Here is a 16568-nt window from a genome sequence, read left to right as displayed (position 1 = left end):
TGGCATTTTGCAACTGAACCGAAAATCGAGAATCGACGGCGGATACACGGGGATGCTCAAAGGAAGCGAAAAGATCAGTTCAAACCTGAAAGCTTGCAAGCTAATTATTTCTTTGATCAATTGAAACGAAAAATAATTCTCAAAGCGATCGGAAGTGGAGACCGGCTACGCTGTAGTTTCGTCACGAACCAATGGTAAAGTTGCTAAAGACAAGCTCCCAGTAACATCTTGAACGAGCAGAAAACATCAACAGTTGTCTTACGTCACTGACATAGCAGCTGGAATGAATTGGCGTGGGCGTAAAGACTGTGCTTTTCTTGTCAATGGTAAAATGGGCTGGCTTTATTGATGCCCTGCCGTGCTGTGTCGTGCCACTTAAAAACGGGGGTTTTAATTTTTTTTTAAATGCTTTTGGAATCTCTCCAGTCTGGAAAGCAAATTTATCATTTTCCACAGCAGGGGGATACAGAAAATCTTGCAAAATATATTTACTCTTTCATTAGCAACTACAAAGCTACCATCAAGAAAAACAACCAGATTTTGTCGAGTTCCTCCGATAAAGATGACGACGTTGAGTTTCGCGATCAAGGATTCACGCGGCCAGTTGTTCTTGTGTTGGCTCCATTTCGAAACTCGGCCTTTGAACTGGTCAACTCTTTAATTGAGACCTCATCTATTAAGACTATCCAGTCGCGTAAACGTTTCCTAGCTGAATTTGGTCCTGGTGAGCAGGAGCAGAGACAAGAACAAGACTTGTTAACAGAAGACGACAGCACTAGTTGCGAAAAACGTGCTTCTTTGGGTTCTTACAAAAAACCCCCAGATGGTGAGACTGTCCATTCTGACAGCGATATGACTGCCTCCGTCAGCGAATCAGACAGCGACCTCATCAGCGAGTCAACGGCCCCCATCAAAAGGAAGCTTCCAGAATCACCTTTCAAAGGAAATGTTGACGATCATTTTCGTTTGGGCATCCGCATTGGGTCTCGATCGATTTCTCTATACGAAAAGTTCTATGGCTCGGATTTAATTATTGCGTCGCCTCTTTCCCTACGTATCCTTATCGGCTCAAAAGGTGATACCTCAATGAAGCATGATCACGATTTTCTTTCCTCGCTTCGTCTGTTGATCATCTTGGAGGCAGATGTCATCAACATGCAAAATTGGGACCATTTGCTGCACGTCCATGAACATATCAATCTTATCCCGACAAAGAGCTATGCGTGCGACTTTTCACGCATCCACCCACTGCTTTTGGATGGAAAGGGAAAGGAGGCTCTGCAAACTTTGATAAGCACCAAATATGCGACTCCGGAAATCAATTCCTTCTGGAGAGCCCTACCAAAAGAAAAAATCGGCTCGACAATCACAGCCTCTCCCTCTATCAACACATCTATGCCGCCAAAATGGACCGCTGGCTGCAAGCTGGCAATTAACTTTTTTTTGAAACGCTCGGAAGATTCCGTCAACACGATATCTTATTTTGATAGCGAAGTTCTATCTGCCATTGCCAAGATGAAGGGAAATCCCCATCCCCAGCGCATTTGTATTTATGTACCCTCGTATTTGGACTATGTACAAATAAAAGCGAAGCTCCAGGAGAGAGGTGATATTGCGTTCAAGGCCGTTTCGGATTACTCGTCAGACGGCGAGATTATAGGCGCCAGATCTTCGTTCTTCAATCGTCACACGCGTGTTCTTCTGCTCTCCGAAAGGCTGCTGTATTTCAAGCGACTTCTTTTTCGTGGAATCGAGCAGTTGATCTTCTTTGGCCCCCCGACTGACCCTTCTCTTTATGACCATCTGGTTCACTACTGCATGCCGATTGACAATGGCGGCACAAATTGCCAAGTGCCAACCGTGTCCATGTATGTCAACATGCCCGAGGATGCATTGGCGCTTGAGCGGCTAGTCGGTCCCGAGCCTATAGCTGCGCATTATGGACCATCTGCCCTGAATAGAATGCTTGTCGAGCGATGACCAGGAGCGGGCCACTTAATAAATTAATTTTTTATTTGAGCTTCCTTGTGGGAATGGCCGTTTTAATTGCATGTCCCCATTGCCGGTTTTCCCAAAATGCCAGTAGAATTTCAAAAACTAGGATAAATGCATAACGTCGAACCTTGGTTAACTGTTAAAACGGTGGAAGAGTTCAGCGATACCCCGGACTCCTGAATCGGGAGCCTAGCAGCAGGGATTCCCAGCTCTTGGGCGCGCCGCATTCCTGCTCCTTTGTGTCTGTTGCGATCTACCAGCGCCCCAATTACAATGCAAAGTTCCGGGTCGTTCATTTCAGACTCCGTCAGCACATGTTCTGCATCCGCACTCAGGTACAGAATCTTGAGATTTGTCGCCCCCTTACCTGGTGCAGGCGCTGCCTGCTCTTCAGAGTGAAATAAACTGTCCTCGCCCTTTAGCGAAGGCAAAGCTGACTTTTTCGGAAGTTCTGCAAAAAGAGTCACATTTTTCCACAAGATGGCGCAATATTTTTCCAAAAGCAAGGAGAAATCCGGAGAAATCGGTCCAATCAGCATCTTGCAGAAGCCACTCGGGGATCTTTTGTTCATGCCATGACATCTGGCTAGCTGTGCCGCCAATGACGATCGCTCTTTTGGAAGCATAAGTTCATCAAATGCTGTGTCAAAGAGAACCCATCCGCCATTTTCCTTGGTTTGCTCGCTGTTCAAGGTCTCCAATGAATTTGGAGGCTGTGTTGCGAAGCTTGCAGGCTTTATTTCCATCGGACTTTCACAATTCGATAGCACAACAGCGCCACATGTGTCGCCCTTATCTATTTCCGAGGGTGAATCTTGGGTATCTATCGTGTGTGGACGAGCAGATTTTGCCCGTTTTTGACGCTGTTTCTCACGTTTTGCTTCGCAATATGCGCTACGCAACGACTTGCGAAGAGCGGATCTTGCTTCCCGCCTTATTTGATTTTTTGACTTGGGAGCCTCACTTTTTAGCTCCGTCGTAGCAACATAAGATTTCGACGCAAAAAGAGTGGCCAACTCTTGCTCAATGGCGAGCATTAATTAAAATTTCCTTTTTAAATTTTTATTAATTTCCTATTTATGGCCGATATTCTGGGCGTCTCTGCAGAGACAACCGGCCCTATCGATACAATGCCCACAAAACCTCGCGCTAATAAGACATCATGCGAGGCGATTGGCATTTCCCCCCCTGCTCACATGCCGCGAAAGCGGTTCTATCGACAGAGGGCCCATTGCAATCCATTTTCCGACCACAACATTGACTTGTATTTTTATGGTCTTTGTAACCTTTTAGCCCGGTATCTCCTGCTGAAATGGACTGGAGCCCATATTTTCCGTCTGCCACTCATGATGAAGCTAAAGTAAGTTTCTCAACGCACTCTTTTTCAAGGTAACTATTGTGGATGTGGGCTGTGGATATGGCGGGTTGTTAGGTATGTAAAGCAGAGGAATCATATCGCTTATCATAGTCGCGCTTGCTCCGCTTTTCCCAGATGCCCTGGCCTTGGGCATGGAAATTCGCTTGAAGCTTGTAAATTACGTCTCGGAGCGTATTGCTGTACTCCGTGCAACGAATCCGGCGTGCTTTGAAAACATTTCAGTGATCAGAACAAATGCAATGAAATGCATGCCCCATTTTTTTGAAAAGGCTCAGTTGGAGAAAATGTTCTTCTTGTTCCCGGATCCCCATTTCAAAAAGAAAAAACACAAAGCCCGGATCATAACCCACTCCCTGTTGTCAGAATATGCATACTATCTGCGTCCAGGGGGTCGACTTTATATTGCAACAGATGTTCCCGACCTTTTCGATTGGATGTTGATGCATTTAAATTCACACTCTTTGTTCAAGGCCCTGCCAAATGTAATTCGTATCCAGTTTGTTACCATTAGACTGAAGATCCATTGATTCGAGTGATTCTTTCAAAAACAGAGGAGGGCATCAAGGTTGAAAGAAACAATGGCCAAAAATTTGCTGCCGTTTACGAGCGTATCTTGCATCCATCGCTAATTGAGCAGCTTCCCAAATAAACACACGTCTTCTGCTCCTTGAATTATTAAATGACCCTAACCCTAAAGTTATCAGAAAATATCACTGGGCATTCTGGGATCAGCATGGGGCGGTTGGCTTTGATCGTTGGCTTTGATCGTTGGCTTCGATCGTTGGCTTCGATCGTTGGCTTCTTGCAGGATTTTCTATGCACAAGCCGCCCCTGATCCAATTGGTCGGATGTGCAATAAATCGTGCCTTTATGGCTAGTTGGTGTATTTCCTTATTTTCAAGCATTTTGATTCGATGCAAAATTCCGGGTGCAAAGGGCCTATAACGTGCCAGAACAGTGTTCTTTTAACAAACAGCCTGCCTCAATGGCCATCAAAAAGTTTACTTCTCATAACTTTTACGGCCTTTTTTATTTGTCACCATTTTTCGTGCTGCTGAAAATAGATCGGATTTACTGACGAATAATATTGAAGAGGTAGCTGTCTAACCCAGAAGCAGGAAAGTGCACGGAGACATCAAGGAGCCTCAGCGATAAAGCTGATTGGGTTAAAGTCAAGATAGCCCCACAAGCTCGTAGCTCAATTGGTCAAGCCCTCTGGAGTCGAATCAACCGAGGCGGTAGAGCAGGCTGCTAAGATTGCACGTAAAATAATCGATCTCAAAAAAAAAGAACTCGGGACCAAATGTTATGATGACGCATACGAAGAAGCCCGGCTCAAGTTTGAGGATAAACTAATCGCGCTCAGAGGTGAAGACGTTATATTAAGACACAAATTTGAGAAAGTTGGTCGGAAGTGTCAAATATTCTGGCTCAGAAATCAAGCTGACGAAGCTCATGCTGCCTGTAAAGAAGCCCAGGTTAAAGCAAAAAGACTAAAAGCTAGAATTTACCGTGCTAAAGCGGCCGAAACTGAAGAGCCCCTTTTAGCGACACATGGATCGGGTCAAGCCGACACCGATGATCATTAAATGATAGCATGCAAGTATGCTTGGAATAGTCCACGTGCATTCACATTAGTTTTAATGGTTATTTGTTTCGATGCGCTGGCAGTTCTAGCCGTGTTTGTAGGCACCAAGCGTCAAACCGGCTTCAAAATTTCGGTCAAATCTATTTCTTCAAGTTGCTCAGATTGCCACCAGATGTGTGTTTGAAACAGTTGACAAGTGCACTTGATGACTATGGTTCTCTGCTGGATTATTTCCTACTATTGATTGTGCTCATGGTCTTACAAGAGGGATTATTTTTCTTTTGTAGCCGCTAGTCCAAGTATTTAGCCAGATAGATAGCATGGCCAGCCTTTTTGAAGTTGTTTTACTTGCTGCCAAACCTTAGAGTATTTTAAATGAAAGATACTAGCAATGATCAAAGATCATATATGCAGTTTCCAGCTGCAACGTCTATTGTGCAGTTAATTCGTTGGTCTTTTGACGCAACTTGAGCCGCGATTTTTTCTATTTTAGTCACTGAATCGATTACGAGAAAATTTCACTTTGAAAAAAGTTCGTTTCACATACAAACCCGGCTATCTTCAATCTTGTCATTAGTATAAGCTACACACCACATAGATATTGCTTTCTGCTGCAACCTTGTACTCCACGGCCTTTAGGCTGCTAGTTGTAAATATTCGCGGATCGACGTGGCTGTGTGTCACGAGACGTTTGGAAGAGTTACTTATCGTATGGAAAAGAAAGAACCCAAAGGGGAACCAATTATTTGCGAGCGAAAAATAAAATGCATCGACGGATCTCCAACGTTTCAAAGGAAAAACCCCTGGCAAATGTGTAGAAATCCCAAGTAAACATCAATGGGACGCTAGTAATTTAATTTGTTGCAGTTACAATTGAGTCCTTCGTTTCGTTTGATTCGCTTAATCATCTGGCGTGGCCTGCCAAAGTACCACGTTCACGGATATCCACATCAATCTTGACGTTAAATTAAAAATGCTTAGATACGCGCGTCGATGCGTGTGGAGGAGAATTTCGGTATTGCTAAAACATAGAAAGTTCAATTAATCGAAAAGGTCATCCTGAAGCAAAGGTATGTCCCTTTGGGGGAGAAAGGTTTCTTCTTGCGCTTGCTGAAGCAGATTTTCTCGCATGTGATCTTCATCCAAGCTGAACAAGGATTCCAAAAAGTAGGGGCCAAAATGCCGTTGCTGCCTCCACAAGATCAATAGCTATGCCGTTAAAATATCAAGCCAACCTTTACAAGGACCAGCTTTGCATCGCGACTAGAGGCTGCTTCGTCAAAGGCAATGTGAAATATTCTTTTCGCTATAACCGAGATGAAGGAACATCTTGCTGTCAAGTTGAACGCGAGAACACCGCCAAACGCTTCAGATTGGGCGATAAAGATCTCGTTAATGAGATACAGAAGATGAAGCTTGTCGTAAAAAGGATCTACAAGATGCTTGTTAAGACCTTTTGTCTCGATTGCCTTTAAAGACGCTTCAAAGAACAATTCTTCAAGAACAGGATCGCCACAGTCCTGGCAAAGAAAGAGTGCAGAATCCTTACCAGGTTACAAATAAAAGAGGCTTACCTTTATCGATGCTCGGGATCCTGTTTCCATCACCTTTGATATCAGCTTCAAGAATTGAGAAGTTAGCTTTTCTAACTTTAATAGGCGCTTTGGGGATAATCCTGACGAAGAAGCTATTGGTTTGGAGGATGGAAAAATGTGCTCAGAACAATTAACTTTGCCTCCAAAATCAGCCTGCGAAGGTAATAGCATGCTTTTTGTGGGCGTGGATGTGCTTTTCGAGGGTTTTGGCGTGTTCTGCAAAGTTTCTCTAAATTCTTCCCAGCCAGGTATGTTGTCTATAGGCTCTCCCCAACCGGGTATGTTGTCTATAGGCTCCCCCAGCCGGAAACAGTATTACCCGACTCACCCCAGCCCGAGACAGCATTTTTAGAAGCATCGTGGCTTTTGGCGAGTTTGCTTGCGAGCTCAGATTCTGGAGCCATGTTAGACACATTTTCTTTCTCATTGGAAAGTCCCGTCAATACAGTCATATTTGAACGATCGGAAATACTTGACCAAGATGACTTTTGCTTCAAAGTATCCACCCGTTTGGAAGATGGTAAATCTCTTGCTAAATTTTCCTTATCGTCCTTAATGGAATGAAATTTGGATTTCCTCGAATGACCACTTGTCTGTTTAAGATCTGCGCCCCAGGAGGAATGGCTATCGGCTGCGCCCCAGGAGGAGTGACTATCGGCTGCGCCCCAATCGTCAGAAAGAAATGTTTTAGATCCAGATGGTTGAGGAAGAGACATTTGGCAATCAGCCTGGCGAAGATCTGTCGAATCAGAGCTGTTATTGCCGTCAAGAACATTCCAACCAAATTTTGATTTAGACTTTTTGCCTTCAAGAAGCACAAATTCATCGACTGGATTTGATGTCTTCATCAGGTTGACCGAAGATGAGAAATCGGTTGAAAAAAAATCAACTGGCTTTTTATCCTTCATTTCCTGCATTCCCCATAAACTATTATCTTTTGGTTCTGCACAATTGAAGCGTGTATTTTCAATGTTATCAAAAGGGCCTTCTCTCTTTCTTTTGGTGCCCCGTGAAAGATCGGAATCGTGTGGCTTGATCCTACATAGAGGGCTTTCAGAGCGATTTTCTGATCGAAAAGAACCGATGAATTTTTCTGAATCCGGAATAATGGCGCGCTCACGCGTATGAAAAGAGTCTGTCCTTGTTGGGTGTTGACCTGTCTTGTCTCGATTTCTTCGAGAACTGACGTGGTCAGGCTTTACGCGAGTATAAGGTTCAAAATTGTCGGGCTTTGAATTGCTGAGGTGTCTAGAACTCGGTATGGGAGCAAATAAATCAAAATCATGTGCGGCAGAAACATAATCTAACCCACCGCCATCCACATCTGCCGTAGAATTGGCCGTTATTGCCTTCAATTCCCCATTGCAAGGAGTGCTGCTTTTACTTCTCGAACAGACAAAATTGCCGTCGTGTGCCGGAGAATTCCCATGGTATAGCGCTGGAACTCTTTGGTTGGAAACTCCTCGATAGGTTGAGGGATCTTTAAAAGACCGTGCTCTTGATGAGAAACAGTGGGATTCTGTGCGATCAGATGCTATTTTCAAAGAAATATCCGCTTTTGGCCTATTATTGTGGATAATCTGATCACAATCCCTTCCGTTTTGGATCGTTGCATAGTAGCGATTATCAAGCATTCGAGGATCTCCATATTCGTGCGCTAAATATCCCTGAGCGTTTGCTCTTGCTGTGTGTTCACTGGAATTTGTAATAAAAGATCCTCTTTTCGAGTGATGATTCCAATGCAACCCATCACATGTTGGTCGCTCCAAAACGGAATAGTTGACAAAGGTGTCTTTCACCATCAACTTTGTGTTTGGAGATTCTTGTAAAATTTCGGTAACCGTATCGTCATTTCTCTCACTCTTGGCAGTACGAGACAAAAAAGATGAAATGCAGTTCTTATTTGCACGAGAGGGGCCGGGAGAAGACGCTATTCGCCTTTGGCAATTGGATTTAGAGGTCGGCAGCTTTTCCAAATTTAGTTCGGAGCTTGGGGCAGACCCCTCCAAAGAGGTACAAGCTACCTCGTTGGCATTGGCCACATCCCAAGGGTTACTATCTGACTGAGGGCTGGTCGCCCAGCAGGAGATATCTGCGGGGGCATTTTGCCAACAGCCCACCATCAGCTGAAATTAAAATTCAAATTTGTGATGCCATTAAAGGAAACTTATATTGCAAGGCCACAAGATCGGAAGGGCGTAGTGTATTCCCTTTAATGCGTTAAACCAAGTAAACAAGCGGCGATCATTTATTGGATAAATACAGACCTTAGAAACTGAGAGCAGCACCCTATGAGGGGGAAAATCAAAACTACAAACACAAACCTTAGTCTTCTTATCTCCTCCCAGCTCAAAATGCTTGCAGCGCTTGAGAGCTAGCTGATTCTTATGCTTGCAGACGGTGCATTCCAAACGAAGCACGATTTTCTTGGTGGTTTTGGCCTAAAATGAGAAATCCGAAACGAACAGTACCTTCTTGTGGAATACGGGCTTTGTTTGACCACCAAAACCTGCTTGTTTGCGGTCGTAACGTCTTTTACCTTGCACGTGAACAGAGTCCTTTCCCTTTTTGTACTGGGACACTTTGTGAGGCTTGTGCATACGACAGCGCTTGCAAAAGGTATTCCTGGCCTTTGGGATATTAACCTTTAAAATTAGAAAACATTCAAGCAAGCGATGATGACAAAAATGACACAAGGGATGATTGATGAAAAGAATTGCATTTTCTCGATCGATGGACCCGTCGGAAGGGGAAGACTTACCATTTCTTAAAATTTAAGGCTGTAAAATTTAATTTTATAATTTGCTTTTATTGGCAATGTTCTCTTGAACGTCCAGGCTGATGTGCTCCAATCGATCGGATCCGAAATATGCTTGTGCATCTCTGCCGCTCCTGAAAAGCCTAAACCACGGAAGACCGAAAGCACCCATTTCGATGGCTTTTTTTGTGTTTTCTAGCAGCTTTACTTGCCCTTCGCTGCTAAAGGTTTGCTTTTTTGTTGCATCTTGATTGCAAGTGATGGGATCCTTCTGCTCTGTGCACGAAAAGCTCCAATATTTTTTATACAGAAGCTCGAGATCGTCAAAGGTGATGCCTCTGTTGGCCAGCTCGATCATTTTCAAGCGAATCTCTTTGGATTTCAAGTTCGCTTGTATTCTCGAGCTGCTGGTGTCGAAATCAGAGATTTCATATAAACAGGCTGCTCTTTTCAAGTCCACTAGCGAATGCATTCGTTTTTTGTGTTGCAATGCGGTTTCTCCGGAAGAGTCTTTCAGAATGGCGGTTAGTGAAACTGGGATGCATTCCAGCTGTGCATGGTTCTCTTTTCGCCACACCTTTAACCTGTGACATGCAATCCGGCTATAAGGAGAGGCCAAGTCAAAGTAGAACTCAAGCTTTGCCATCACAAGGGTTGATCAAATTGCGGATCAATTTATTTATTTAAGCTTTTTACTAGCCATTGCCATCGTCCTCTTTTTCATCGCACAAAAGTGCATCTAAATCCTCATCATCGTCGAAAGAAGCGGAGGGCAGCTCTTCCAGCCTTAGCTTGCCCTCTGAAGGCACAATCCAAGTCCTAACTGTGCCATCCAGTGAGGCCGTGATGAGATAATCAATATTATTTTCGCTTGTAATACAAATCGACCCCGTGATGGCATCAAAATGGCCGCCAGAGGAAACGGTAAATTTTATCTCCTAGACGTATGGGGTAAAACCTGCGCTTGCTTTCTTACTTGGTCATGGATCAGATGCAACGTGCCATCAGCAAGACCTGCAAATAATAAATCCCTTCTTCTCTGCGGATGAACAAGGGAGCGAACCCAAGACTTTAAATCGTTTGAGCGCCATATTCGTAGACCGCTCTAGTTGATCAAAATATTAAAAGCTACTGGAACATCCCATGCAAATATACATCCATCAGCCGAGCCTGTGTACAGCGTATCTGGCGAAACTAGGTCCATGGAATAAATCGATGTAGCATGTTGCTCGTCCGTGTTCGAAAAGAGCCCTTCGTTTTTGCTGAAAGAGTAGTCAACAGCATCGATTGTAAACGAGCAAACTGCCCCCTCTGAGCTGGCAATGAAGATTTGGGTCCCCTCTACTTTTATCACCTCGATGGACCTATTGCAAGCTTTTCTGATAACCTTCCTGTTTTGCAAGACGTCCAGAATACAAAGCGACCCGCGAGCATCTCCAAAGACAATCACAAGATTCTCGGATGGAAAAAGAGCAATCGACCGTATCAGATCCGGCAAAACTTGGTCAAATGTCTTGATGAGCGACCCGTTCCATGCATCGAAGATCTTTATAGACCTGTCCCAGGATCCCGTGATTACGAGCAATTGGTGTTGCTTGTTGAAAAACTGAATTGCAGAAACGGGACCCGAATGTCCTTTGCACGTTACGCGAAGAAGCAACCTGTTTTTGCTTATCTGGAAAATATATGCAACCCCATTGGAGCAACCAGCCCCAATGTGGCTTGATAGGTGATTAGCGATGGAAAGAATTTTCCCTGGAAGCCGAAAAGGCGATCCTTTTGCGTAGCTGATCCGGCTGCGCTGATATTCCCTTGCAGCTCGAATGGAGTCACTTTCAAAGAAATCGTCGGGATTTGTAGACGTATGCATCACTCGCTACACTTGGAACGTGAAAATTTAAACACAATTTAATGGCGTAAACGCAGAAAACGGCCTTGCTTTTAAAATTTCTCGAATGTCAAAGTCATCCTTGTCCCTGGACAGGGCAATCACCTCTTTCTCCAAATACTGCATCAAGTGCAGCAGGACGTTGTCGTTTGTGGAATCCTCGTCAAACGACGAAACTGGAATGCCATTGAGCGGTGTTTGCGAAAATTTGTATGCCGAATCATCAATTAGCACGGTGTTCTTTGGGCTCCAACGCGACGCTATGTCCAATCTCGATGGCACAGAGACGCTCAGATCGTCGAATTTCCGTACCGGATTGCTGGAGAGCACGTATGATGCATCTTGATGGTTAATAACGATTTTCTCAACTATCTGATGGACCGGCAGTGCGTGCAACTCACCATCCTCTTTCCAAAGCGAAGAAAGATCCTTCAGCATAAATGGACGGTCTTTTTTCATCTTAAAAGCGCGGCCATCGTGCGAGATGGTACATCTCGTTTGGGTCCAAAGTAAAGAGAGCTGTCCTTTTACCGAGCTTTTCGACATCATTCGGTGTCGAAGAATGGAAATCTGCATGCGTGCGCAACTTCGGGGCTCTTCCCCCTTGATCATGGATGCCTCCGTGCTCATTTTGTCAAGCTCCTTGATTTGGGAAATCTCCGGGAATATCTTGCCCCCATCAACGAGCCCACAATCTAATATCAGGCCCGAGTGGGAAATCTCAACGTGAGAGCCAAGTATCCTCCCAATGATTGGATATGCATTTTTGGCCTGCAAAGAGGTCCAAATGCCCACCTCAAAATGCTGGAAGCAGAAGGAAAGAAATTCAGAGATCCAGGGCCGTAGTATCAACCCTGTGTTTACAAAACACGATCCTGGATTTTTTTCCAAAATCGAAGCACTGACAATCGACGAGGCTGGGCAGTAAAACAGCACCCCATTCAGATCTAGCAAAAGAAGCGTCCTTTTGCCCATCAAATAAAAACTTGGTTTGTAAAATTGGTTTGTCTCCAAAATAGATTTTACTTTTTAAAATTTAGCCATGAATTCTGCAGGCTCCCAGTCGTTGCACCAAGGTAGGCGTTCCAAGCTGCTTTCTTCGCCTAGACATCATCTCGCAACTGTCCTATTCTAAGAAGCTCGAACTTTTACAAATTATCCACAAATTCAAAAGCCAGCAGATCCAAATACAGGAGTTTCTCTGTTCATGTCGGCTGATTCTGGGGTCAAAGCTGTATGCCAATCTTGTAATCCAATTGCCTCATTTTAGAGCTCTTCAATCAACAAGATAAACATAGCAGCAAGCAGAATGCACGTGGCCCCAAACACATTGTCGGCAACGGAAATGATGGCACCTGGCATCAACTTGCTTGCCGATGTGCTGACGGCAAGCACATCTGCTGCCACATCGGAAGCCACAAATTCGCCCACAGCAGCCTCCTCATACGGCTCAATTGTTGCGCCAATGCCTATGATCAATATGACACCCTCTCAACTGCTCACACCCTCAACTGCAACAACAATCTCGTCCACTCGGGAGGATACCGATTCCATTCAAGATATTCTTGCTAATTCTGGCGTCAATCTCAAAGAGGAGGCAGAGGCCATATTAAGGGAGCAAGAGGCCTTTACCTCGTATTTCCCCGCATCATCGATGCCTTCCATTGAGGACCCTCGGGCCAAAATTTCAAGTCTTTTCAATCACGACAACTTGGCCTTCTTGCTCTCCACCATAGGTAAGTAGCTTGTTTCGGAAATATTTTCGCTGTAGGCTCGAAAAATAAGATTTCCATTCCCAAGTCCACCGAAAATGGAATCATGGAGGGGCTGCTTTACGTGCTCCAAGCAAAGCTGGCAATCATCATGGATGAGCTTGTCTTGATATCCAGGCATCGATACGAGTCAAGTTCCTCTCACAAGTCATCCATCCGCTCCAAGGTACTTTTGTTTCTTGGATAACCAAAGATTGATAACGATCCTCGTCGTCAATTGTACGTTCTCGACAAGGCGCTCTCAGAACAACACAGGCGCGAAAAGGCAGAATTTGACCAATTGCTGTCCTCAATCGGCGGCATCCTTCCTACTTCGCGAAGAGGAAGGGTTCCAAACTCCACCTCAGCCCAACCGCCCACCGGAGAAGATCCAGAACAAAGTGTGTCGTCTCCCCAAGCAATTTCGGCACTTGGTCTCCAAGACTCAAGTAGCATCCGGGCCAAAATCATCAATGCCACTGCGATGGGCCAGCTTGGCATCCCATTAAAGCAGTGGATGGTCAATGCTAACTCCCCACAGGGAACACCGGCATCATCATCATCATCATCATCATCAAATCCAGCAGAAACTCCATCGAGTAACCCGAGACCGCTACACGGCGCATCCTCGTCATCCTCTGCGTACATGCCAGAAAGACGGATAGCAATGCGAGACTTGCTTGCCGTGCTCTCGACAGATGGGCAGCTTTCTCGCTCCTCTACCCTGTACCGGGCATTGCTGTTTTTTCACTCTCCACTTTCGTCTGTTTCGCAGTGAATACGCAAAAGTAAAGCGTGGCCCATCAAGCTGAGTATGTTTCCAAATTTCCAAGCCGCTCACGATGTCCGTAAAATTTATAAACCCTACCCCAATTATTGACGCACGTTTGTTTATTAGCTGTTGCCGTTGCAGCGTAAAGCCTGCAACGAGGGCGGAAGAATGGTGCTCAAAGCCGATCCTCACTGTTCTTTGGTGCCGACGTCTAAAAGATGGTCAATGTGCGGATATGTGGCCCCATATTCGTCCAAAAGGCTCTGGGCCCAGAACATCAATCTAATCAAATTATTGACCTTGGGCTCGGGCTGTACCAGCCCACCGGCCTCTAGTATTTTTGAGTTTAGCAATTTGACGAGTTTTTCTCTGTGCTCTTGATCCAGCAAATGCGAAATCTCAGCCGGGATCGTCGGCTCCTGCTTTTTTGACTTTCTTTTATTTCCAGTATAAGCAAGAAGAGCCATGGCATCCTCAAGTTCCGACATCAAGTGATCCTAGTCTTTGTAGCGCTTTCGGGGTTACCTTCATGTCCGTGAGCGGGACCAGATCTTTTTGCGCGAAATACACAGCCTCTTTGGATCTATTCTCCTTGATCAGCTCTATCAAGTGCTGCTTTTTCAGCGCGAAAAGTAGGACGTTGTTCTCTTCAAGCAGCTAAGTGTGTCAGCTTAACAAAGAAACTACCATTGGATATGAGTCGTTGATCAAGGAAATTGTTTCTTTGATCTTGCCATCCAACACGAGGTTTCGCAGCTTTTCCCTGAACTCGACATCCTTCAAAACCAGATCATCAATCTTCTGTTTAGACTCTTCCGAAAATATCCTTACAGCGTCTGAATATCCTTCAATTATCAGGTAATTCATTATGAGCTCATTGAGATCACTAGGCATAATAAGAATGCTATGGTGTAACCCTTTCGGGATGGATATTTGGCCCATTTTTGAAACCCATTCGGCGGCAGAATAGTTGATCGAGTTGGACGGGGTTCTTTTGTAATGGAAAGCCCCTGGAGAAGAAGTGATGGACGCCGTGCCCGCCGAAGAAGCATTGGCGATGGGCTGCGTTGTCATCGTTGAATGATCTTGCCCATTGTTCCTTGACATTAAAGCTTAATAAATTTTAATTTACCTAGCGACAAATGCCAGCTGCTGTAAAATTGTGGTTTTGTCCCATAATTGGCAATGAGCTGGGAAGGGCCAATGAATTGGGAAGGGCCAATGAGCTTGTCCACGCAAGGGTGTCTTGCATACTGAATGAGTTCATCGGCAATATTAACGAAAAGTATTCGATCTCTCATGCCACGAATGCCTGTCAATTTTCATCGACGCTTCAATCATTTCGCTCTGCCCACGACAGCGGTGTTTCATTCGTGAAATGCCACGAGGGCCAATCGACCATTCTACTTTGCTGCTCCGCATCTCAAAAAGATACCAGTTGGATTGAAGTAGACTCCTCAATTGATCTTTTATTTGGGCAATTAACGATTAATGCGGCCATTGCTTCTTCATCGTCATCACCGCTCGCAACACCATCCTCGCCTGAAACACCATCTTCATCTACGACACCATCTTCATCTACTACACCATCTGCACGGCAATTTCTTTTGCCAAAATGGAAATCCGCCCACTCCCCAGCGCTAAATTCCAATCTTACCGCATCGACAAGGATGCCTTTGTTGGTGAAATCGGATTCGTTCACAATTGAGGTATAGCTTTTGGTGTCTTATCCCCGCAGGGCTTTACTTTTACCATTTCGCACAACGATTTGCGTATGCGAATCGGGGTAATCACGCGCCATTTGTCGCCTCCGATTGCCTTTATCGCCGAGGTATTGATTTGCCTCTTAAACATTAGTTATCTACTGATGAGGCGCCGCTTATAATTTTAAATGAAATTTCGATGGGAATACCTTGGCCAAAGGAATTCTCCCCAAACTTATGCCAGATATCCTTTTCCGACTGCAACGAGGAGCCCGTTATTGTACAAAGAACCAAATTGTTAATTGATCGCCTTGATGTTAAATTAAAATCCTAACTCGTTATTTTGATGTTCTGCATGCACAATTTGCACTGTAAGGCTCAGCGGAACATTGCTACCAAGTAGATGCCATGTACATCGGTCTGTTCGATGATCGATTTTTTGGAGCCAAAAAGAAATACAATATGCATCGCGTTAAAAGCCCCTCGTGCAGAATGGGATACCATCTGACATGGAGGCACATCCCTTCTTGTTAGAGTTCGTGTTGCATGCACACGCCGCTGGTAAATCATTGATGTAGCCGATGTTTTGGATTCCGTTTTTGCTGCCATCGCTGTCGTCGATTGATTGGATTTGCTTTCCAATTTCTAGCATGCACATTTCGGCGTCAATCGCAAAAGAGAGTGCCCTGATACTCTTTTTATATTGTAAGCTGCTGCTGTTTTTTCGCTGGGACCGAACCCCACCTGAAGTGCCGAAACTTTTTACCGCCACACCCACTTGCATGGGCATCTATTGGCCAGCCCCAGTATTGTCAGCTTTGCCTATAAACTCTGCATCGCCAATGAAAATTTGCCCGCTTTTTGGCCGTATCGAGATTATTGTGAACAAGCATCGCGGCAATGTGACAGCCATCGGTAGGATGCTAACTTTTGGCTGTTCTCCGACGAATTTGACCGATCCTCTTAACAATACCTTGTCTGCTTTTTATAAAAAAGATAACGTTCTCGAAAAAATGTCCATCCAAAAACGGGCATTTGTTGTGGAGTTATCATTTCCAGCCATCGAGGTCAATATAAGAGTTGGTAGAGTTGGTAGAGTTGGTAGAGTTGGTAGAGTTGGTAGAGTTGGTAGAGTTGGTA

At 44.8% G+C, this 16568-nt stretch overlaps 13 protein-coding genes across 13 annotated transcripts; 6 read left to right on the top strand and 7 right to left on the bottom strand.

Moving 5' to 3' along the window:
• Nucleotides 1-405: 405 nt before the first annotated feature.
• On the top strand, nt 406-1980 carry DI09_29p130 (U3 associated protein Utp25; the record flags this gene model as incomplete). Its single annotated transcript, XM_013382665.1, has 1 exon — nt 406-1980. The coding sequence occupies one exon, from the start codon at nt 406-408 to the stop codon at nt 1978-1980; it is 1575 nt and encodes a 524-aa protein (XP_013238119.1).
• Nucleotides 1981-2090: 110 nt separating this feature from the next.
• Nucleotides 2091-3032, bottom strand: DI09_29p120 (uncharacterized protein; the record flags this gene model as incomplete). Its single annotated transcript, XM_013382664.1, has 1 exon — nt 2091-3032. One exon carries the CDS (start codon nt 3030-3032, stop codon nt 2091-2093), a length of 942 nt encoding a protein of 313 aa, XP_013238118.1.
• A 42-nt stretch (nt 3033-3074) lies between these two features.
• Nucleotides 3075-4022, top strand: DI09_29p110 (tRNA (guanine-N(7)-)-methyltransferase; the record flags this gene model as incomplete). Its single annotated transcript, XM_013382663.1, has 5 exons — nt 3075-3259; nt 3289-3355; nt 3385-3427; nt 3464-3855; nt 3885-4022. 5 exons carry the CDS (start codon nt 3075-3077, stop codon nt 4020-4022), a joined length of 825 nt encoding a protein of 274 aa, XP_013238117.1.
• A 336-nt stretch (nt 4023-4358) lies between these two features.
• On the top strand, nt 4359-4962 carry DI09_29p100 (uncharacterized protein; the record flags this gene model as incomplete). The annotated part of the gene is given in 4 exon segments (XM_013382662.1): nt 4359-4421; nt 4473-4538; nt 4555-4636; nt 4664-4962. The coding sequence occupies 4 exon segments, from the start codon at nt 4359-4361 to the stop codon at nt 4960-4962; spliced, it is 510 nt and encodes a 169-aa protein (XP_013238116.1).
• A 1040-nt stretch (nt 4963-6002) lies between these two features.
• On the bottom strand, nt 6003-9320 carry DI09_29p90 (60S ribosomal protein L44; the record flags this gene model as incomplete). Its single annotated transcript, XM_013382692.1, has 7 exons — nt 6003-6149; nt 6197-6481; nt 6536-6843; nt 6885-8682; nt 8881-8997; nt 9043-9201; nt 9318-9320. 7 exons carry the CDS (start codon nt 9318-9320, stop codon nt 6003-6005), a joined length of 2817 nt encoding a protein of 938 aa, XP_013238146.1.
• Nucleotides 9321-9351: 31 nt separating this feature from the next.
• On the bottom strand, nt 9352-9960 carry DI09_29p80 (DSBA oxidoreductase domain-containing protein; the record flags this gene model as incomplete). Its single annotated transcript, XM_013382691.1, has 1 exon — nt 9352-9960. One exon carries the CDS (start codon nt 9958-9960, stop codon nt 9352-9354), a length of 609 nt encoding a protein of 202 aa, XP_013238145.1.
• Nucleotides 9961-10009: 49 nt separating this feature from the next.
• DI09_29p70 (uncharacterized protein) lies at nt 10010-11184 on the bottom strand (the record flags this gene model as incomplete). The annotated part of the gene is made up of 3 exons (XM_013382690.1): nt 10010-10252; nt 10291-10383; nt 10447-11184. 3 exons carry the CDS (start codon nt 11182-11184, stop codon nt 10010-10012), a joined length of 1074 nt encoding a protein of 357 aa, XP_013238144.1.
• A 27-nt stretch (nt 11185-11211) lies between these two features.
• Nucleotides 11212-12177, bottom strand: DI09_29p60 (uncharacterized protein; the record flags this gene model as incomplete). The annotated part of the gene is made up of 1 exon (XM_013382689.1): nt 11212-12177. The coding sequence occupies one exon, from the start codon at nt 12175-12177 to the stop codon at nt 11212-11214; it is 966 nt and encodes a 321-aa protein (XP_013238143.1).
• A 67-nt stretch (nt 12178-12244) lies between these two features.
• On the top strand, nt 12245-13161 carry DI09_29p50 (uncharacterized protein; the record flags this gene model as incomplete). The annotated part of the gene is made up of 4 exons (XM_013382688.1): nt 12245-12278; nt 12339-12436; nt 12473-12938; nt 12974-13161. The coding sequence occupies 4 exons, from the start codon at nt 12245-12247 to the stop codon at nt 13159-13161; spliced, it is 786 nt and encodes a 261-aa protein (XP_013238142.1).
• A 26-nt stretch (nt 13162-13187) lies between these two features.
• On the bottom strand, nt 13188-14213 carry DI09_29p40 (putative lish motif-containing protein; the record flags this gene model as incomplete). The annotated part of the gene is made up of 2 exons (XM_013382687.1): nt 13188-13677; nt 13918-14213. The coding sequence occupies 2 exons, from the start codon at nt 14211-14213 to the stop codon at nt 13188-13190; spliced, it is 786 nt and encodes a 261-aa protein (XP_013238141.1).
• Nucleotides 14214-14391: 178 nt separating this feature from the next.
• On the bottom strand, nt 14392-14799 carry DI09_29p30 (uncharacterized protein; the record flags this gene model as incomplete). Its single annotated transcript, XM_013382686.1, has 1 exon — nt 14392-14799. The coding sequence occupies one exon, from the start codon at nt 14797-14799 to the stop codon at nt 14392-14394; it is 408 nt and encodes a 135-aa protein (XP_013238140.1).
• A 68-nt stretch (nt 14800-14867) lies between these two features.
• Nucleotides 14868-15440, top strand: DI09_29p20 (uncharacterized protein; the record flags this gene model as incomplete). The annotated part of the gene is made up of 1 exon (XM_013382685.1): nt 14868-15440. The coding sequence occupies one exon, from the start codon at nt 14868-14870 to the stop codon at nt 15438-15440; it is 573 nt and encodes a 190-aa protein (XP_013238139.1).
• Nucleotides 15441-16210: 770 nt separating this feature from the next.
• DI09_29p10 (uncharacterized protein) lies at nt 16211-16568 on the top strand (the record flags this gene model as incomplete). Its single annotated transcript, XM_013382684.1, has 1 exon — nt 16211-16568. A coding segment is annotated over one exon (358 nt), but the record flags the coding sequence as incomplete, so codon positions are not given.

Source organism: Mitosporidium daphniae, assembly GCF_000760515.2.
Source record: "Mitosporidium daphniae strain UGP3 chromosome Unknown contig-29, whole genome shotgun sequence".
NCBI lineage: Eukaryota > Fungi > Microsporidia > Mitosporidium > Mitosporidium daphniae.
Note: the sequence above shows the minus strand (reverse complement) of the source record. Positions and strands in the feature narration are given on the sequence as shown.